Genomic DNA, 21089 nt, shown 5'->3' with positions numbered 1-21089 from the left:
AGTTTTTCAGTGGGCAAAAAGAAAAAGAAAATTTAGTTTTTCAATTACAAACTATCTATTTATCATCCGTAAATTATTCTACTCCCATTTTATAATAATCTATTTGCAATTAAAACACAATTAAATCTTAAAAAAATTTATTCATCAATCATTATAGTTCATCACGTCCTTTTAATTTTCTAATTAAATTCTTATAGCTTTTTCTTTTTAATCATCAATTGAATAGCTCTTAAATTGAGGATAAAGAGAGAATTTTGTAGGGAAATATCGTCGTGGAGCTTGGAAACCATTAAAAGCACTTAAAAGTAATATTTTTATGCAAGTCAAGATAAAATTTATCTCATATATTTATCTCAAATATCATAAAATCACTTTGAAAAAATTAATCCAAATACACATGATGACCTTCATTCAAAATAATCCCCCATTTAATAGATTATGAGTATATAGGCCAATGGCTAGAACTGAAAAGTTGAAAAATTATAGGAATCTGCTAAAAAAAAATATAAGGAACTGGTGAAAAATTGAATAGAACCATAATGATTGGTAAATAAATATTTTTAAGATTTAATTATTTTCTAATTAAAAATATAATTAATTTGATTATTGTGAAATGAGATTAAAATAATTTATGGATACCAATAAACTTTCGGTTAAGTAGCAAGTGGCCTCACTCCCTATAAGCACACTTTTTAGGAGAGATAAAAACCTTTTTTGTTCTAAGCGTATACTTGATTAGGAATATATTTTAAAAAAGAGAACATTTATTTATTATAAATAATTAATTTTTTAATTTATTTAAATTATTTCATTAACCCTTATATTATTACTACTTCCGGTTCTAATTATAAGATTTCGTTTACAGTATGTAAACGAGCTACTACCTCCGGTTCTTAATATAAGGTTTCATTTGACTTTTATTTTGGTCCTAAATATGTTACTCCAATTTACTTTGTCTCTCATATTTATATATATTTTTTCAAGATAGTTTTTGTAATAATGATAATTTTAGCCAATACATTTGATTAGCTAGGATGTTTTTAGAAAAAAAAAATACCTATTTACTATAAATAACTAACTTAACTTTTTTTTAATCTATTCAAATTAATCAACTTTATAAGACGGGAGGATCGAAAGTAGTATTATAAATATTATAAATATAATCGGTAGCAAATTACTACCTCCGGTTCTTAATATAAGACCTTGTTTGACTTTTATTTTGATCCTAAATATAAGACCTCAATCCACTTTGTTTTTCATATTTATACATTTTTTCCAAAGTAATCCTTTTAATAATAATAGTTCTAGTCAATACACTTGATTAGCAAAGATATTTTAAGAAAGACAACACCTATTTAGGACAAATAACTAACATAACTTACTTCTTTAATCTCTTCAAATTAGTCACATGATTAAAAGGTCGTATTAAGCAGACGAGGTTTCAGCTTTCCATTTACGCCAACGCCAGTGTCAGTGTCAGCGGGTCATCAGCCTCCATCATCCCTCCGTTACCCAGCAAAACGGAAGCGTTGAAGGCGGCGGACAGGCAACGGACGGGAAGATAGAGGAGAGAAGCCGTTTCCCTGCCGTTGTCAGCCCTGCGTGGTTGTTCTCGGGCAGGTGGTGAAGAAAGTTCGAATCCTATACCTTTTTCTACTCTAGAATCCGGTGAGATTGATTTGTTCAGTCTGCCTTTGGATATAGATTTGAAGTTATTCCCTACGTCATCTGTTGCCTGCGTGATTGTTATTGCTTTGTTTTAAATTTCTCATTTTAATTTGGCTTTGAATCTGGTTATTTAATCGTTTGAATATTGACGCTTTTGAATTTGGGAATATTTACTGATTGAGTTTAATTGTTTTAACTAGTGTTTGCTTGAATGTTGTAATTGGCTATGATACTTCTTCTGCCCTCTTCATGTTGATTACTAGCGCTTGCATGCTTTGGATTGTGTTGTTTTGAAATGTTGGATTTGTTGAGTATTGGCATTCTGTTTATTAATCTTTTCATGTTATCATCAAGTTAGAAAATTCTCAAGGTATTTGTGATGTACGATATTGTACACGACTCGGCTTGAGTTGTGTCAAAGCATCTGGAACAAAAATTTAAAGGGTGTTATATCAACTATGCATATTTCAAGGATTTTAGTGGGGGCAGTGTAATACAGGTTTTGACTTCCTCCATCTTGAGCTTTTTACCATCTCTCTGCATCCTCAATCTTGAACTTCTTCTTTCTGTCTAAAGAAGTATTCTTCTTACACAGCCAATCGCTTGTGCTCTTGGTTGGCCCAACCGGCTGTCTGGTTTTAATTTCTTTTTAATGAACAGGGAATTTGGTTCTTCCAAGAATAAGATAACGGCAGTGATTGAAACTGTGTTCTCCTTCCCTCCTCTGTTCTCATTAGCCAATAAGATGCCCCTGTGTCATAGTCACGGTTGAAGACAATGATAAATCTTGGTGAAGGTGAAACAAAAGTCTTAAATTTGATGCTTTTCTAATTTTGGCAGCTGAGCAAAAGAAGGTGCTGTATAACGCATGGGTATGCATACTGTTTTCTGTTGTAACTCAATTTGGTTAGCATCCAATCATGGTGGTTCCCTTTTCTGTTGGTCTCTTCAAACAAGTGTTAAATGCAAGAAAAGATCTAACACTTTTAATTTCTCCATGGATTTGATTAAGAACAAAGGTTTTAAAGAAGTGGATCCAGAATGTGATTGCAAAATTAGGTTGTTTAGGAGTTTTGATGGTCATAGCCATGGAGAGGAGATTTCTTGTGACTTGTACAACCAGTTAATTGTCGAATGTTGTAAAGGAGGTGAACTTAATGGGGCCATGCCTCTCCTGGCTCAGATGGAGGCTATGGGGTATCAACTCAATTCTCTTTCTTATAGCTATCTGATCAAAGCCCTTGGAAATGTTGGGAGGACTTTAGAGGCTGAAATGGTTTTCCAGGAAATAATCTATTCTGGCTTTAAACCAAGATTGAATTTATACAATGTTTTGCTTAAAGGGTTTTTGAAGAAAGGTCTGTTGGGACTTGCACTACGGCTTTTACAGGGAATGGATGATATGGGCTTGAGGCCAAATCAGGAAACTTATGAATACTTTTTAGATTACTATGTTAATGCTGGACGGTTAGAAGATACTTGGGCAACGATCAATGAGATGAAGCAAAATGGATTTCAACTAAGTTCATTTGTCTATAGCAAGGTTGTTGGCCTCTATCGAGACAATGGAATGTGGAAGAAAGCTATAGGCGTTGTGGAAGAAATCAGAGGCAGGGGTGTTTCTTTAGACAGGCATATTTATAACAGTATTATTGATACATTTGGGAAATATGGTGAATTAGATGAAGCTTTAGAATTGTTTGAGAAAATGCAAAATGAAGGTGTAAGGCCTGATATAATAACATGGAATTCTTTGATTAAGTGGCACTGCAAAGCTGGTGATCTCACAGAAGCCCTTCATTTGTTTATGGATATGCAACATCAAGGATTATATCCTGATCCAAAAATCTTCATTACCATTATTAGCTGCTTGGGGGAGCAGGGAAAATGGGATACGATAAAGAAAATTTTTGAAAGCATGAGATGCAGGGAAAATAACATATATGGGGCAGTTTATGCTGTTTTGGCTGACATTTATGGGCAGTATGGGAAATTTCAGAATGCTGAGGAGTGTATACAGGCACTGAAATCCGAAGGTCTTCTAGTTTCATCAAGCATTTTTTGTGTGTTGGCAAATGCTTATGCTCAGCAAGTAAGCTACTTCCTTTTACTTGTTCATTGCTTTTCTGCCTTTTACTTCGATATATTCATAAGATAATTTATGCTTGGATATGCTGATCACACCTTTTTTTGGTTTATCTATTTTTATTTTGGAAATGGTGCTTGATTTGGATGAACTGATGCACATGTATAAATATATGAAGTTCTAGGGAGTTGTGCTGATTACCCATGGCTTGAATATGATTTGATGGCTTATACTCTCAATTTTTTCTCCCTATCAAGTGGAATATATATAAACTGTTCATTAAGTAATTAAAGTTCTATGAATATTGTAGTAAAAGGAATATGAAAAATAATTCTCTTGTCTTTCATTGATCAGAATATACATATATATATACAAGTGAGGGGAGCCTCTGCATTAATGGCTCATTATGATAATATCATATCCTATCAAATCCTAATCATAATTACATAATATTTACATATCAAATCATATCATATCTCTACACTCCCCCTCAAGTTGGAGCATAAATGTTAATCATGCCCAACTTGTCACACAAATAGTCAACACGAGTCCCATTCAGAGCTTTAGTCAAAAGGTCACCTAATTGATCACTAGAACGCACATATCCAGTGGAGATGAAGTTCTCTTTAAGCTTATCTCTGATAAAGTGACAATCAATCTCAATATGTTTGGTACGTTCATGGAACACAGAATTAGAGGCTATATGTAGGGCAGCCTCATTGTCTCACCACAACTTTGCTGGCAAAGTGGTTTTGAGGCCAACTTCCTTTAATAGCTGATATATCCAGATTATCTCACATACAGACTGTGTCATAGCCCGGTATTCTACCTCTGCACTTGATCTGGACACCACATTTTGCTTCTTGCTTTTCTAGGATACCAGATTCCCGCCCACAAAGACACAATATCCTGTAGTAGACCGTCTCGTGGCCTTTGATCCACCATGATCCGCATCACAGAAGCACTCAATGTCTGTATGGCCATGATTTTTGTATAATATCCCACGACCTGGACATCCCTTCAAATAATGTAACACGTGCTCCAAGGCTTCCCACTGTCTGACAGTCGGGGATGCCATGAACTGGCTCAGTACACTGACTGGATAAGTAATATCCGGACGAGTTACAGTGAGATAGTTTAACTTGCCAATCATTCTCCTGTACCTCTCAGGATTCTTAAATGGTTTGCTCTTTTGAGCCTCAAGCATCCGTTTCTCAGCATCAAGAGAGTCATCGAGCGGTATGCTCCCATCAGCGTCAAGGAGTGGGTTGTGAACCATAGGAAAATTAGTTGGTGCTGCTCCCAACTTTCCAGTTTCCTTCAGTAGGTCAAGAACATATTTGCGCTGTGTCAGTAATATGCCCTTCTTGCTTCTCATAACTTCAATACCTAGAAAGTATGTTAGAGAGCCCAGATCCTTGATCTGAAAGTGGGAATTAAGAAAGGACTTGAGAGACGAGATGCCTGAACCATTACTGCCTGTGATCACAATGTCATCTACATACACCACCAAGAGAATCATGCCAGCCATTGTTCTTTGATAAAACACAGAATGATCGCACTTGCTTTGGCTCATGCCAAATTTCTGTACAACAGTACTGAACCGGTCAAACCATGCACGAGGACTTTGCTTCAAACCATACAAGGACCTCTTAAGGCGACATACTTTCCCACGCTCCCCCTGAGCAACGAACCCAGGTGGTTGCTCCATATAGACCTCTTCATGGAGATCACCATGCAAGAAGGCATTTTTAATGTCTAACTGATGTAGATCCCAATCATAAGTAGCAGCCAGAGAGATGAATAGATGAATAGATGAGAGTTTAGCAACAGGAGAAAAGGTCTCGGAATAGTCAATGCCATAGGTTTGTGCATAACCTTTAGCCACAAGGCGAGCCTTAAGGCGGTCAAGTGTGCCGTCAGCCTTAGTTTTCGGAGTTAACACCCATTTACAACCAATGGCCTTTTTGCCTGCCGGTAAATCGACCAGGGTCCATGTACCAGCCCAATCAAGGGCTGCCATCTCCTCTTCCATTGCAGCACGCCAACCTGAGTGGGCCAAGGCTTCACGAATAGTTCTGGGCACAGAGATGGTATCGAGGGAGGCAACAAAGGAACTGGACACAGGAGACAAGTGGTCATAGGAAACAAAAGAGGAAATAGGATGGGCACAAGTACGTTTACCTTTGCGAAGGGCAATGGGTAGATCAAGAGAGGCATCTGGGTCTGGAACAGGAGGTGTCTTAGGATTAGGGTCAGAATGAGGTTCAGTGTTGCTCAACACAAGATCTGATGGCGAAGTGGACAAGGGAGGAATAGAAGCTGGTGTGGCGGTAGTAATCTCTTGTGACCGTCGTGTATACACACGATCAAATGGTTGAACGGGTGCGGGAGCGGGTGCTTGCGACGATGGTGATGGTGAAGTGACAGAGTATATCAAAATATCATCCTCCTCCGCAGGTGGAGCAGGTGGGGAAGGGCATGAGAAATATGGTGTGGACTCCTGAAAGGTGACATCTGCAGATACTAAATAACGATTGAGAGTAGGTGAGAAACAACGGTAACCTTTTTGGACCCGGGAGTATCCAAAGAAGACACATTTAAGAGACTTGGGGTCTAACTTTGAAATAGATGGACGTACATCCCACATAAAACAAACACACCCAAATATCTTAGGATCAATAGGGAACAAAGGCTTAGAAGGAAAGAGGGTAGAAAAAGAAGAGTTACCATCAAGAACAGAGGAAGGCATTCGATTAATAAGAAAGCATGCAATGGAGATCGCGTCAGCCCAAAATGGTTTAGGAACCTGCATTTGAAATAAAAGTGCACGTGCTACTTCAAGGAGGTGGTGATTTTTTCTTTCTGCAACACCATTTTGAGCTGGTGTATCAACACAAGACGACTGATGAAGTATACCATTTTGAAGCATGTAAGATTGGAACGAAGTAGAGAGATATTCCTTAGCATTATCACTTCGTAAGATGCGAATAGAAACATTAAATTGAGTTTTAATCTCAGCACAAAAGGCACAAAAATGGGAAAACAATTCAGAACGATGTTTCATTAAATATAACCAAGTTGTTCGGGAATAATCATCAACAAATGTAACAGTATTTAAAACCTGCTTTGGACTCTATAGGACAAGGACCCCAAACATCAGAATGGACTAACTCAAAAGGGGATGAAACTCGTTTATTGACACGAGACACTAAGGGAAGACGATGATGCTTGGCAAACTGACATGACTCACAATTTAAAGACGACAAATGCTGAAATTGAGGATAAACTCTCTTAAGAGAAGATAAAGACAAATGATCCAATCGACAATGAACTTCAAAGGGAGTATGACTGCTAGTGCAAGCTACCGCATGAGACACCCGATCATCCAGTATATAGTGCCCGCCAGATTCATAACCTCTACCAATAGTCCGCCTCGTCAAAAGATCCTGTATCAAGCAATGAGAAGGAAAAAGTGAGACCCAACAGTTTAGTTGACGAGTGAGTTTACTGGGAGATAGGAGATTAAAAGCAAGTTTAGGGACATTTAGCACAGATGACAAACGGATAGAGGGTGTGGGATTAACAGTGCCAGAATCGAGAACTTGAGACTGGGAACCATCAGCGATAGAAACACTTGACGGATTAGCAAAAGCATTATAAAAGAAGAGATGGCGGTTACCTGTCATATGATCAGTAGCCCCGAAATCTATGATCCACTTTGAGGAAGAAGAAGCAAGGGCAATAGCATTATTACCTGTTGTAGTCGTGGCACTCACAGATGGCGTAGCAGATTTTAACTGGGCATACTCAGCGGCAGAAATCGTGACTGTGTCACTGGCTTGTGTAGCCACGTGGGTAGAGTTATTTCGTTGCTGTTTATTCTGAAGTTTACGACATGTGCGTTTTGTATGCCCCGGTTCTTTGCAGTAATAACACACTATCCTGTTGGAGTCAGAAGGGGCTCCCCCTTACTTCGAACTACCACGGGTAGAACCCCCATGGTTATCATTAGGATTACGAGTCTCATAGGTGCCCTTACTGAGCAAGGCACTTATAGGAGCACTAGCAGCTGGTGGCAAGAGATTCTCAGCTCTCATTACTCTGGAGAACACATCTTGAAGGTCAGAAATCTCAGATCCAGATAAGATTTGAGAGCGAACTGTGTCGTACTCAGGTGGGAGACCAGTAAGAAAGCTCATAATAGCCATTTGCTCTTGTTGCTTATGCTGAACCTTCAAATCAGCAGTGAGAGGCATCAATACATTCAGCTCTTCATACATCCTCTTAAAGTCCATAAAGTAGGCTTTGAGAGGGTGATCCTGTTTCTCAGAACGATAGAAAGCTTTGCAAACCTCGTAAACACGAGAGATATTTCCTTTTCCTGAATACAAAAAATCTAAATAATCCATTAGTTCCTTAACCAATTCACAGTGATTAATAGAAGGAATAATCTCACTGTCAATAGAGTTACGGATCTGGAAAAATAGCCGCGCATCATCCCTCAACCAGGCCTTCTTTGAATCAGTTGTTGGGGGATCATCAGTCAGATGGTCTTCCTTCTCAATACTCCTCAAATAGAAATGAATGGTTTTACTCCAATCCAAATAGTTTACCTAAGTCAACTTGTGATTAGTAATTTTAGTAACAGTTGGGACAAGCTCCGAGACAGATTTAGTTTCAGCCATAGATGAAGTGCACTAACAAAAGAAATGCGATGGATTGTCACACAGGGACACAAAGCACGATACCTGGATCACCTAACGAATACCAAAGAAGTGAAACAGGCCAACAGCTACATAGGGAGCTGCAAACAGAGCCAAATGACACAAACAGAGTGCCGAAAGGCCAATGAACAGTGCAAAACGCGGATAAACAGTGCAGATCACCGGAAAATCAATGAACAGTGCGTCACCGCCGTACCCACACTAAGGTGATACCACAATCTCGCCGGAAAACAGGAGTCACCGTCAGTCGTTGAAGTCGTCGGTGAAACGGACGTGCCACACGCCCTCACGCGTCGGCGCGTGAATCTCCGGTGAATCTGCAAGTGGCGCGTGACGATCACGCGCTGGTCAGATGGTCGTCGGACGTTGGGGTTTGGCCGATCTGGAGGAGGGGAGACGTTTGGTCAGGGCGGTGTCACTCAAAACGGCTCCGTGGAAGGGTCACACACTCACACGTTTATTTTCGGTACTGTAGCAACCGAAAATAAACAGCCAGAGAAGAAGAAAAAAGGGTCGTACGCTTTGATACCATGTAGTAAAAGGAATATGGAAAATAATTCTCTCATCTTTCATTGATCAGAATATACACATATATATACAAGTGAGGGGAGCCTTTGTATTAATGGCTCATTATGATAATATCATATCCTATCAAATCCTAATCATAATTACATAATATTTACATATCAAACCATATCATATCTCTACAAATATATTGATTTACCCATTTATTATCTTTTTCTGTTTTGACAGAGATCAAACTGAACTAAAAGGGATTTCTATTTTCCTGTTTCACTAAACCTCGTCTATCAAATATCCATCTATTTTTCAATTGACGCATCTTTAAGGAGGTCACAGAGTCCTTTTAACATAGTTCTTTTAATATCCTCCAAGTTGGAGTATCCCTTTCTGTATAAAATATATCAAGATTCCCTTTTGATAAAAAGTTTCACATAGGTATACTGATAAATAATCTTTTGGGTCTAAGGTTTTAGATTATTCTCAATTCATCACCTTACTATTTTCTTTATGCATTCTTAATTATTACTCCTTTATCATCTTTTTGATCATATATGCAGATAGCTGATACTTCTGAAATTGAGTTTTACATCAAATTTCAAATTTGTTCAGGGGAATTTTAAATGGTGGAAAAATTTTAGTTTTTACCTTGTTAGTTCCATCAGTTTCAAGCTTTCTTTGGGTCCTAGCGAGGGGTTTGCTTAGATTTTTAAGATAATTAACCCCTCGTTTACATTCTAAATAGGTAAATATTATGAAATTGGAAGCAATAGTGGCTCTTTGATGGGGAATGAATGTAGGGAAGGAGAAAGAAAATAACCTACATAAAATTTATTCACTTATGATATTCATCAATACAATTTTCACATTTTGGTGGAAACCAATTCTTTTGAAATAAAAGGAAGGTGAAATGATTATCTTAATATTTATCCTCAAGAAGTTAACCTATTCAATGGATGAGCTTTGTTGAATGCATATTACTATACTCTTATAATTACATTGAATGTGTTATGTAATCATAATCTGTATAACTTAAGGGTAGATGAGTCTTTAGGATCAGATTAGGATTTTAGTTTCTGTACAGCAGCATTAGTTAGTTAGTTAGTTACATTTCTTTTTCTGTTTTCCTTCTATAAAAAGATACTCCCTGGGCTAAATCAGTTGTAATATGCATTGTTAATGAAGTAAGGATTATCCCCATCTCTCTTTGTTCCTTGTTTTCTCCTACCTCTCTGTTCTCTCTTGTTCTTCTACTCTCCCCTATTCTTCTCAATTCTCTCTTTCTCCCTCTTTCTGCATTTCTGATTACAGAAACGTATGAAGTGGCATCAGAGCCACTGTTACTCAGACCTACGTTGCGTACTTGAATCTTTATGGTCACCACCTGATCAAGAGCAAGCGACCCAGTAATGGATGAGAGGCTCCAAGTTGTCAAAAACCAGATAGGCACCGTTGCCACGCTTCAAGAATCTGTCTTTCATCTGTCGACACAGGTTCAAACTATGGTGCGAAACATTGACGAGGTAAATACGGCCCTTGCGACTTAGAACAGACGCGCAATGGGCATCAGCCAAATGGAAATGGACATGGGCATCAGCGTGCAACCCAGTTTACAAAAATGGAGTTTCCCAAATTCGCGCGCAATGACGACTTGGCATGGATACTCAAATGCGAATGGTTTTTCGAACTCGATGAGACGCCAGCGGAAGCCAAAGTCAAGATCGCAAGTCTGCACCTTGATGACCGCGCATTTCAATCGCATTTGGCGAATGAGAAATTGTGGGGTGCGAATCCACTGACGTGGGAGGAGTACGTTGACATTCTTAAGGACTGCTTCGGACCGGCCTATGAGTAACCTATAGGCGACCTTTTGTGACTTCGTCACCTAGGTTCACCTGCTGACTTCAATGAGGAGTTTGATCTCGTGTTAGCGAAGGTTGGGTTCTCTGAAGAACAGCTAGTTGATGCATATCTGAATTTAATAAGGGAAGAATTGGCGGGCCCAGTCCGCATGTTTAAGCCCAGAACCATGTGTGAAGCAAAGAGCCTTTCACGCATGCAAGAACTCACAACAGATAGACAGAACACCAAGAAAGGGCCAGATGAGGGGCTTCAGTATGCAACACCTGTCAATGCAGTGGCACCTCTGAACCGTTACACCACTACACTGAATAAGGAGGTCCTAACGATAAATGAAGCCCAGAACAGAGAAAGAAACACCACGGCCATCCCCAAGACTCAATCTTTTAGTGCTAAAGCTATCCCGAGGCTTCAGAAAGCATTGACTGCCGAGGAATATAAAAATCTTTTAGTCCTAACTATTTCTATTTCTGGCAAGTCTGACAATTCTGCACAAAAATCTTCACATCATCCTTCATATTCTTCCATTAGAAGTGTTGCTGCAAGTGCTTCAGAGTTTTCACATGGCCACCATGACCATCAATAGGAGAAGAATGAGCTTTTGCCAATAGTTTGGTGCTTAATGCTGAAGGAGCTAGTATAGCAACTTTATCCTTGTAATATAGTCTCCTGGCAACTAGACTAAAGCAAGGTACAGACTTAGAGTCATGTTGCAAGGACTGCAAAATAGAGGCCGTGTAACTGTTCTGCTGCAATAACTGAGGAAGATCGTCAAAGTCTGAGGCATGTGCAATGGAAACAGCAAAGAAATTAGCTGATTGAGGGCATCAAAATTGAGGGCATCTTGATAGTGCATCTGCTCTGTGATTAGAAGTGCTAGCTTTATGCACAATTTTAAAATCAAATGGGAGTAACTTTAGTATAAGGCGCTGTTGGTCAAGGGTAGATAACCTCTGCTCCAATAAATATTTGAGGCTGAAATGATCAGTATGAACTTCAAATTTCTTCCCCAATAGATACTGCTTCTGTTTCTCCAAAGCTGACACCAAAGCAAGCAATTCCCAATAGTATGCAGATTTGTGACGCTTCGAAGAGGATAGTCCCTTGCTATAAAAAGCAATAAGGTGTCCTTGTTGTTGTAAAACAGCCCCTAATCCAATAGATGAAGCATCACATTCCACCACAAACACCTTAGTAAAATCAGGTAGGTGCAAAACAGGAACACTGACAAGAGCTTGTTTGAGTGCTTCAAATGCGTTTTTGGAAGTTTTAGTCCAGATAAAAGCATCCTTTCTTGTCATATCAGTGAGGGGTTTAGCAATTTGACCATACTGACGCACAAAACGCTTGTAATAACCTGTGAGTCCCGGAAATCCTCTTAGCTCAGAAATATTATTTGGCAGAGGCCAATTTACCATAGTAGCAACCTTTTCAAGATCCACCACCACACCTTCACGAGATATTTTGTGCCCAAGAAAAGCAATTCAGGTTGAGCAAAATGGCATTTCTTGGGATTGGGAAAGAATTCATGTTGCTGGAGCGTGTGCAAGACAATTCTCAGATGAGCCATGTGGTCAGTAAAATTGTTACTGTACATCAAAATATCATCAAAGAAGACCAAGATGAATTTTCTGAGATAAGGTCTGAATCAGTCATTCATGATAGCTTGGAATGTAGACGGTGCATTAGTTAAGCCAAACGGCATAACTATGAATTCATAATGCCCAGAGTGTGTTCTAAAAGCAGTTTTAGGAATATCATTTTCCAGAATTCTAATTTGGTGGTGGCTAGAACGGAGGTCAATTTTTGAAAAGAATGTGGCACCATACAGTTCATCAATTAATTCATCAATGTTTGGTATGGGATACTTATCTGGAACTGTGATTTTGTTTAACTCCTTGTAATCCACACAAAACCTCCATGAAGAATCTTTTTTCGGAACTAACAGTATTGGACTAGCATATGGACTCACACATGGTTGAATAAACCCTCTACTCAATAAGTCTGCTACCTGTAACTCCATCTCATCTTTCTGATAGTGAGGGTATCTATATGGTCGGATGTTTGGAGGGACAGAACCTGGCAATAAAGGAATGGCATGGCAGTGATTGTGGACTGGAGGTATCTTTCTGGGATCTTCAAAAACTTTGGAGTGGTGTTGCAATATCTGTTGCAGACATTGTGCATTCCATGTAGTAGAATCCACGCAACTAAAACTGTTCAGAGTAGCCGTGTTGTTAGACTGAGGCAAATTTCCTTGTAATTTGTATTTTCTGCCATTAATTCAAAAAATCATGTACATCTTCTGCCAGTTAGCCTCTACTGTGTTGAGAGAAGCAAGCCATTTAATTCCTAACACCATATCAACTGCTCCAAGCGCAAATGGCAAAAAGTCATCTCAGATGGATCTGCAAGTGATTAAATTTCCATTACCAATCTACACTCCAAATGGAGGAACATGTTCTGTTGGAAGATTTAATTCAGTAACAATCTGATCAGAAATGAAGTTGTGAGTTGAACCACTGTCAATGAAATCAACTTCCTAGTAATAATTCCTGGGACTTTCATGGTAGTTGCTGTCGTGCCACCAAGAATGGCATGGAGGGAGATTTCCGCCACACTAACTTCACTCATATTAACTGGCTCCTCACTCTTAATTTATGTAACTTTATTTTCTTTAGTGATCTCCGTAAGTTTGAAAGAAGATGCTCTGCAACAGTAGCCGGGAGAAAATTTGTCCCCATATTTAAAACAGAGACCTTTATCCCTGCGTAACTGCCTTTCATAGTCCGAATTTTGTGGAGTAGTGGTAATTGCTAGAGAAGTTGGTTTTTGCATCCCAAAGGATGAGATAACTGCCAAAGAAGTAGGTAGGCCTACATTCGGTAATTGCCTTGCGCTAAAATTATTTTTATTCTTAGTGCCACGTGTCCATGAAGTATGCTGACTAGAACGACTATAACCCTGAGAAAGTAGTTTGGTTTCAAACTTCAATGCCGAACTTGCAGCTTTGTACATTGTTTTGGGTTTTTGAATTTTAACATCGTATTGTAGTTCTTCTTTCAGCCCATTTATGAACACACCTAGAAGACAATATTCAGGCCACCCATGAACTCTAGAAGCTCTTCGAATGAATTCTTGCCTATATTCTTGAACAGTACCCACTTGTTTTATACACAAGTATATGTCAGGATTTTGGAATTCTGCAGGGCCAAAGTGCTCCTGAAACACTTGTATTAGATCGTCCCAATAGTTAATCGTTCTCCCTGATGCAACCCATGTAAAAACATCAAGAGCATCTCCCTCCAGATTCATCGCTGCAACTTAAATCTTTAATTCTTCCAGAGTTTGATAATACCTGAAATACTTTTCTGCCTTCATAGCCCATCCTTGAGGATCCCCACCATCATACTTAGGAAATTCTACCTTAGTATGAGGTCTTTTACTAGGATTCTTGCTCCACCACGGGTTTTCTGCTTCATAATCTGCATTCTCTACATAATGTATATTTCCTTGAGGTCTGGGGGTTACAGATTCTTTTTGTTTCCTTAGTTCAGACATCTCAACATCCATCTGATTAAGTTTAGCTACAATGATCGATAATTGCTAAGAAAGTTGTTCTTGATTTGAAGTTGCCTGTCGTTCATTCAATGGGATTTCCTGATTGTCTTCTGAAGTCAGGGTAGGAAGCATGGGAGGGAAATTAGAGTCATTCTTGTGAGTATTCACCATTTTACCACCACAGCCCAAGAATTATAAAGCTCTGATACCAAAATGATAGAAACAAGATAGGAAAGGAAATTTAGAGAAAGGAAAGAAGAAAAGATGAGGAACTAGAACCAGGATCTGAAATTCTAGTGAAGGAAAAAAAGAGAGAGTGTTTACTGAATAATATTTTATTCATACTGATAGTCCTTACATAATAGGCTTATATAGCCAAACACATAGCCCATAATAACTGACAAATAACTTCTAACACTTGGATAAACATGAAAGACAGGAAAAGTAATAACTGCTTGCACTTGCTGCTTAAGACAACATTAACTAATAAGAAAACTACCCCTTGATCCCATTTTTCTTCGTGGCATAAACCAAGACTGGACACTTGTTCCTATCACAGAATCAATAGAGACATTATAGTGTGCTTCGAGTTGTTATTCACTTTTGATGCAGAATGAATTTCACTAAACAATTTAAATTACTCTTTTATAAGCTTTGGGTTCTTTTTAGTGAAGAAGCTAACAACTGAAGGCAAAGTTCTTGCATGCCCGATTTTCATTTTTCTTTGGCTACTACTGATCCTCATTGCCGTAACTAGAGCTGCAGTGGCTATGGCTGTATATCATACACCCGCAAACAATATTAGTACATATTCTTTGAGATTTCAGTAGTTCATGACTAAATGACTAACAATGCCCTTCCCAAAAAAAAAAGACTACTAATGCTAATATTGATAATTAAGCAATTTGTGAAGATTTAAATTTGTTCTAATCATTTATTAAGAGTCATTTTTTTTTTTTCCTATGTTGTAATCATTAAATTTCTACCATCATAAATCAAAAGAATATTGTACTCCCACCGATACTTATCCATGAATAAATGCATGTGTGCATCTTTGAGAATGGTAGCAACACATATATAGGTGTAACTCCTTTTTCGTTTTTATATATAAATTTCTTGCAGGGCTTATGTGAACAGGCAGTTAAGGTGCTGCAGATCATGGAAGCAGAGGGAATAGAACCAAATATTGTCATGCTCAATATGTTAATCAATGCATTTGGTAATGCTGGGCGATATATGGAAGCATTGTCCATATATCATCACATAAAAGAAAGTGTATGGTCACTTATCAATTGCGGAAATATTTGGTTGGGTACATTATATTTTGGCAATTTACTAGGTTTTTAAATCCTGATGGTAATGCTTCTATTTTTATGAAGGGTGTGAGTCCTGATGTGGTTACATACACTACACTTATGAAAGCATTTATGAGGGCAAAGAAGTTTGATGAGGTGCTCCTAATTCTGAACTCATTTTCATTTGCATCTTTTTCCCCCTAAGAGGCAAAGCTGTTTGTGATTCAATTGATTTCTAGTAAAATTTGAATTGGTTATTCTCTGGGAAACAAGAAACAAAAAATCATACTACAAGAAGGCCATTTGATCCTATTGACACTTCCATTTTTATATGTTCATGCTGGAAATATTCTGACCAGGTTCTAAAAATTTACGAGGAAATGGAGTTTGACGGATGTACTCTAGACAGAAAGGCTAGACAGATGTTACAAAGCGCATTAATGGTGCTTGAAGGAAGACCCACGGGTGACTAATAAAACCTCTCGGGTTGAGATTAATGAGTTGTTAGATGGGTCGGTTAAGGGTCCATATGGAAGTATAGTGGCATCCATTGACCGTTTCATGATCATTCTGGAGTTTGAACCAGTATTGCTCAAGTGAAGGTAAGCTTTCTCCTTTTTAATCATTGTATTTGGCATGCGCTGGATTATCTGGAAACATAGAATGACAAATTAAAGTGTATGCTTTTCTGCAATGTCCGGGCCTTCAATCTTGTGTTTGCAGAATGGGATCGATGCTTCTAGCATGTTGAAAGTGCATTGCTTACCATTTAGCTTAAATATACTTTTGAACCCTCTGATTTCAAAGGATGTTCAAAGACCCCCTTAGCTCAAAAGTAGGCAGTGTAACCCTTCAAGTTTTTTGAATGATCAAAATTTTCCCTCATGTATCATCACATTATATCTGCTGATTTTAACATTAACTTTGATGTTGATACATGAGAATCAGGGGTAAAAGGGGTAATTTGGGTCATATTAAGTCTATATATAGGAGTCTTGAGGTTTGTAACAAGTGTCTAGTGAATACAGTTTTGCTGTTTACTCTATTTTCCTTCTTCTCTCTCTGTTTACCTCTAACAAAGGTATTAGAGCCTTTGTCTGGTTAATGGTGCTACTACCGGACATTCGATCTTCTGCACGCATTGATGAATTGGAGCATCGACTTGAGCTCCAGCAAGCCTCCCTTGATGCTGTTCACTCACACTTGGACCAACACACTCGAGCTATCAATGATTTGAAATTATCGGCAACCAGGGTGGATGAATATCTCCAAGTTCTTATTGCTCAAATCTCATCTCTCTCATCGGATCCGGCCACTAATTCAAGCGATGGGGGATTTACCTCTATTCTGCTCATCAAATTATATGATAAAAATGGAGATGAAGCTAAGAACGTTTCGAATCTACATGAAATCATTTCAACTGAAAATAAAATAATTGACAATGATCATATGGACAGCATGACACATGAGAAACAGAACATGGAAGCTGATGGAGAAACAATGTTGGAGTCAAAGGCTAACAAGAAAGTTGAAAGAGTTGAAGACACTGGTGTGATTTCAAAACTCACACTGCCTACTGATGACAAGTTGATCAATCTCAACAACGAGACATTGGACAAAGCTATAAAAGACTCATCTCAACATGACAAGTAGCTACAGTCATGAATGTCAAGACTTAAATCGATGAGGTTGAAGCAACTAAAGTAGTTTGTGCGAATGATAAGAAGATAGGAACGGATCAACAATTGAAAGAACCAGTGCCTCTGCTTAGTCACTCGAGTGATGATGGATTCCACCGTCATGGGATCCTCTATCTTCATCAACAACTTTTCCTAGCAAAACAGCTGTTGTACTAGCGGCCTAGCCAAGAACGCGAGCTTGCTCTTGGTCGAGATCGCAAATCAACTTGGCTAGTTGTTTGTCAGATTGGTGATTGAGTCGTTTAGGGCATTGATGATATTGGGCCCTAAACTCAACCTAACTGCAGAAGGTCAGCCAACCCTAGAACAGACCACATTGCAGAGCCCAACTATGTCCAAGGCATCCAATATTTCATCGTCTACGTTCTCTACAAATACTCTTCTGCCTACGTCTTCTTTGTATCTTATGAAGCCCACAAAGTCAATTTCATTCATCGAAGAGAGGAAGAGAGCACAAAGGTTGAATGTATTATTGTCCAACACTACTGCTGATGCAAAGTTTTTCATTAGAGGACTGGCAAACACAGGCTGAACTATTCACTAACGAGCTCACACGAACTCTAATGCATTCACCGAAGATGTTCACATTATTCTACAACTCGAGGGGTTGCGATCACAAGACTAAAAACGAAATGTTGATTACTGACGATCGAGATCAGTTTATCAAAAACGGAGATGGTCTTGCATCTAGGGTAGGTAGGGCTGTTGTTGAAATGAGGTTAGACGCATCTATTAAAGAGGTTCACAAAATACTGAATTTTGTTAGACTGATAGAGGGTATAGAATTGGGTCTGTTAGAGCTTTGGATTAAGGTCGAGGCAAAAGTTATGGCGATTGAAGGAAAGGGACTCTGTTTCTATCAAAATCAGGGAAGGTGTGTTTGTGGGTTGGTGCATGACCATGGCTATTGTAGCTATGGTTTTAGTCGTATTCCTGCTCTTATTAGCCTCTGCATTTGCTTCCAGGTTGGATGGTACTATGCATGAAGGTGTTTGTGTTCAAGAAGATTGGCTTCTGGGGTGGCTAATGTTCGTTCTGCGTGACAACAAGAAGGACTCTATAAAATGTGGGCTTAACAAGGGTGTTGTGATTGCCATTTATCTGGATGAGGTTTGGGCCTCTAACGTATATGGGTCTAAGATCTTTTGGAGGGGTGTAGGGCATCCAGTTCATAAAGCTTCTACAATGGAGGTCATATGGGCTTACATGGAACTGAATGATGGGGCTTTTGGACTGAAGAAGACTACAGCATGTTTGGATGTCCACTAATTTATAAAAAGAAAAAAGTCTTATTCTAAATCTATGTTTTATTTTCTGCTTTTGTACTGATCCTCGAGAACATGGATCTCTTGTTGGGGGGGAGTATATTGATACATGGGAATTAGGGGTAAAAGGGTAATTTGGGTCATATTAAGTCTATGTATAGGAGTCTTGGGGTTTGTAACAAGTGTCTAGTGAATACATTTTTACTGTTTACTCTATTTTCCTTCTCTCTCTATTTACCTCTAACAGATGTTATTTATTTTGTCAGCACCATTAACTGAAACTTGGCACCCAAGTTAGAAGATTCTTATGTTTGGCATTGAACTCTTTTTTTTTTTTTTTTCTGGGATATGTGACATGAGGACAAAGTTGGATCATTTCATAGTTTTGACAATAAATTAGACACTAGTTTTCATGCTTTGCAGAGGGGTCTGTTGTATTATTCACGTTTTATGAATAGTGTGACTTATTATAGGGTCTATATTTTTGCATTGATGATGTGTAAATTGTTTGCTTCTAAACCAGTTGGACGAAACTGAAATTTCGGTAAATCTAGAGGGGACCGAAAGTGCATCCCGGCCTTCCACTTAAATCATTTCTAGAAGCTTGACCAGGGTTTTGTATCACGTGTTCATGGCGCAGTCAACTTGAAGGTAGAAAGTTGATGGGGAACGGTTAACAATGGTTGGCATTTTTCCCCCGCCGTTATACATCTTTTAGAAGGTTCTTCTCATGGCTGAGTATCTTAGTTGATCGATCCTAATTTTAAGACTTGGGTTTAGTAGAAAATTTATTGATTGCGAATGATTCAATATAGTTCTTCCTTTACCCGTGGCTGTGTTGGAATTCCCATGTGAATTAATGTGGCATTGCACACAGAAGTGGAAGCTTGCAGCTATCAGGATGTAGAGGAGGCTTTTTGGTTGTAAGGATGAAGAACCTTTCACCCTCTATGTATAATATCCATTAATTTTGTGCAATTAATTTTTGCGAAGATGATTTTTTTTATCTGTAACATTATTATATTTATTAGATGTGGGTCCTACATATTGCGTGAAATTCGAGGTAAGCTAAATTGTTTATAAATTATGCCTTTAATGATTGAAGGGGAAAATGGGTTAAATCTCTTATTTGCAACTAAACCAAACTGTTTACAAATTCATGAATACAGGTGCAGTACGGATTTAATTTCTTTCATTTTGTGCTGCCTTTAATTATTGAAAGGGAAAAGGGGTTAAATTTTTGGGACAACTAAACCAAAATCTCTTATTTGCAATTTTATTGAATAGGCTGATTAGATCTAGGCTAAACATGTTAGAGAAGTCTGTATAATAAAACATAAAATAGATTTTTCAAAGATTATGGGTGTTTGCCAAACAAGCTTCGTTGTGCGAGGTTCAATCCATATCACTATTACACTTTATTTTTTTATTTTAATCACCATGAATGAAAATGTTAATATTGGTCTTTAATATAGGATTTTATTCGATTTTTATTTTGGTTCTAAATATAGGATTCTAATTTATTTTGTTTCTCATATTTATGTATTTTTTTTCAAGGTCATTCTTCTAACAATAGTAGTTCTAGTCAATATGGTTGATTAATAAGGATAATTTAAAAAAGATAATATTTATTTATTACAAATAATTAATTTAATTTTTTTTCTTACTCTCTTTAAATGAGTCAACTAGCTTTCAGGTAAGTATAGGAAAGAAACAAGTAAAGTTGCTCATATTCATTAGGTTAAGTTTTTAAATTACACATGGTCATGTGTCTTTTTTTTTGTTTTATATAGATTTATAATTAAATATTATTAAATGCTAATATTTAAAAAAAAAAAGCAAATACAATTTATAGTTTCTCAGGTTTGCTTTTATTTTTGTTTTGGTTCTTCAAATTTTAAACCATAGATTTTAATCCCTCAAGGGGCAAAATGATTTAAATTTTTATTAGATTATAGGGATTGATATTTTAAATGAAATAAAACTTGAAGGACTAAAATCAAAATGAGATTAAATTTGAGAGAGCAAAAATTATATTAACTTTTTAAAAAATAGGATATATGGTTATGTATGATTGAAAAACTTGACACAATGGATATAAGAAGCTTGACGTAAGTATTCTTAAGTATAACCTTTGTTTCATAGAAGAAAAAACTAGATCAAACTGGCGAGTTCAACTGGAAAACTAGTGAATTAGCTAGTGATCCAATTTAGTTCAAGTGCTAAACCAGCTGAACCGGTGAAAACCAGCAAAAATCAGTGTGAATCGGTTATAAACCAGTTTAGATAATTATGTTGCTATTGGTCTTATTTTTCTCATTCAGCTCTTAATATCTCAATTACTGTAGATTTGAATGAATTTTAATGATAATTTTAATATCAATAATTTATTGAGGAATTGTAAATAT

The 21089-nt window shown here is 37.7% G+C and overlaps 2 protein-coding genes across 5 annotated transcripts; both read left to right on the top strand.

Annotated features, from left to right (window-relative positions):
- The first annotated feature begins 1474 nt into the window (after positions 1–1474).
- Positions 1475–19685, top strand: LOC114757239 (pentatricopeptide repeat-containing protein At5g42310, chloroplastic). Of its 4 annotated transcripts, none has more exons than XM_028946231.1 (6): positions 1475–1668; positions 2329–3760; positions 15544–15696; positions 15801–15872; positions 16076–16318; positions 19205–19685. In XM_028946231.1, the coding sequence occupies exons 2-5, from the start codon at positions 2537–2539 to the stop codon at positions 16187–16189; spliced, it is 1563 nt and encodes a 520-aa protein (XP_028802064.1). In that variant the 5' UTR covers positions 1475–1668; positions 2329–2536; the 3' UTR covers positions 16190–16318; positions 19205–19685. The 4 variants fall into 4 exon arrangements, with proteins under 4 accessions (XP_028802064.1, XP_028802065.1, XP_028802066.1 ...); XM_028946232.1 differs by having other exon boundaries at positions 1475–2167; XM_028946233.1 differs by lacking the exon at positions 19205–19685 and adding an exon at positions 16798–16861.
- On the top strand, positions 17648–18892 carry LOC114757241 (uncharacterized). The gene is made up of 2 exons (XM_028946235.1): positions 17648–17944; positions 17973–18892. Exons 1-2 carry the CDS (start codon positions 17670–17672, stop codon positions 18400–18402), a joined length of 705 nt encoding a protein of 234 aa, XP_028802068.1. The 5' UTR covers positions 17648–17669; the 3' UTR covers positions 18403–18892.
- Positions 19686–21089: the final 1404 nt, after the last annotated feature.

Source organism: Neltuma alba, unplaced genomic scaffold (assembly GCF_004799145.2).
Source record: "Neltuma alba isolate B1F8T4 unplaced genomic scaffold, ASM479914v2 tig00010583_pilon, whole genome shotgun sequence".
NCBI lineage: Eukaryota > Viridiplantae > Streptophyta > Magnoliopsida > Fabales > Fabaceae > Neltuma > Neltuma alba.
Note: the sequence above shows the minus strand (reverse complement) of the source record. Positions and strands in the feature narration are given on the sequence as shown.

Excerpts from the sequence above, each read along its gene's own strand:
- LOC114757239 (XM_028946231.1), top strand. The coding sequence starts at position 2,537 with ATGGGTATGCATACTGTTTTCTGTTGTAACTCAATTTGGTTAGCATCC. Across the intron at positions 3,761-15,543 it reads CAAATGCTTATGCTCAGCAA|GGCTTATGTGAACAGGCAGT; the intron begins GTAAGCTACTTC and ends AATTTCTTGCAG. Across the intron at positions 15,697-15,800 it reads ATCATCACATAAAAGAAAGT|GGTGTGAGTCCTGATGTGGT; the intron begins GTATGGTCACTT and ends ATTTTTATGAAG.
- LOC114757241 (XM_028946235.1), top strand. The coding sequence starts at position 17,670 with ATGATATTGGGCCCTAAACTCAACCTAACTGCAGAAGGTCAGCCAACC. Across the intron at positions 17,945-17,972 it reads AGAGGACTGGCAAACACAGG|AACTCTAATGCATTCACCGA; the intron begins CTGAACTATTCA and ends CGAGCTCACACG.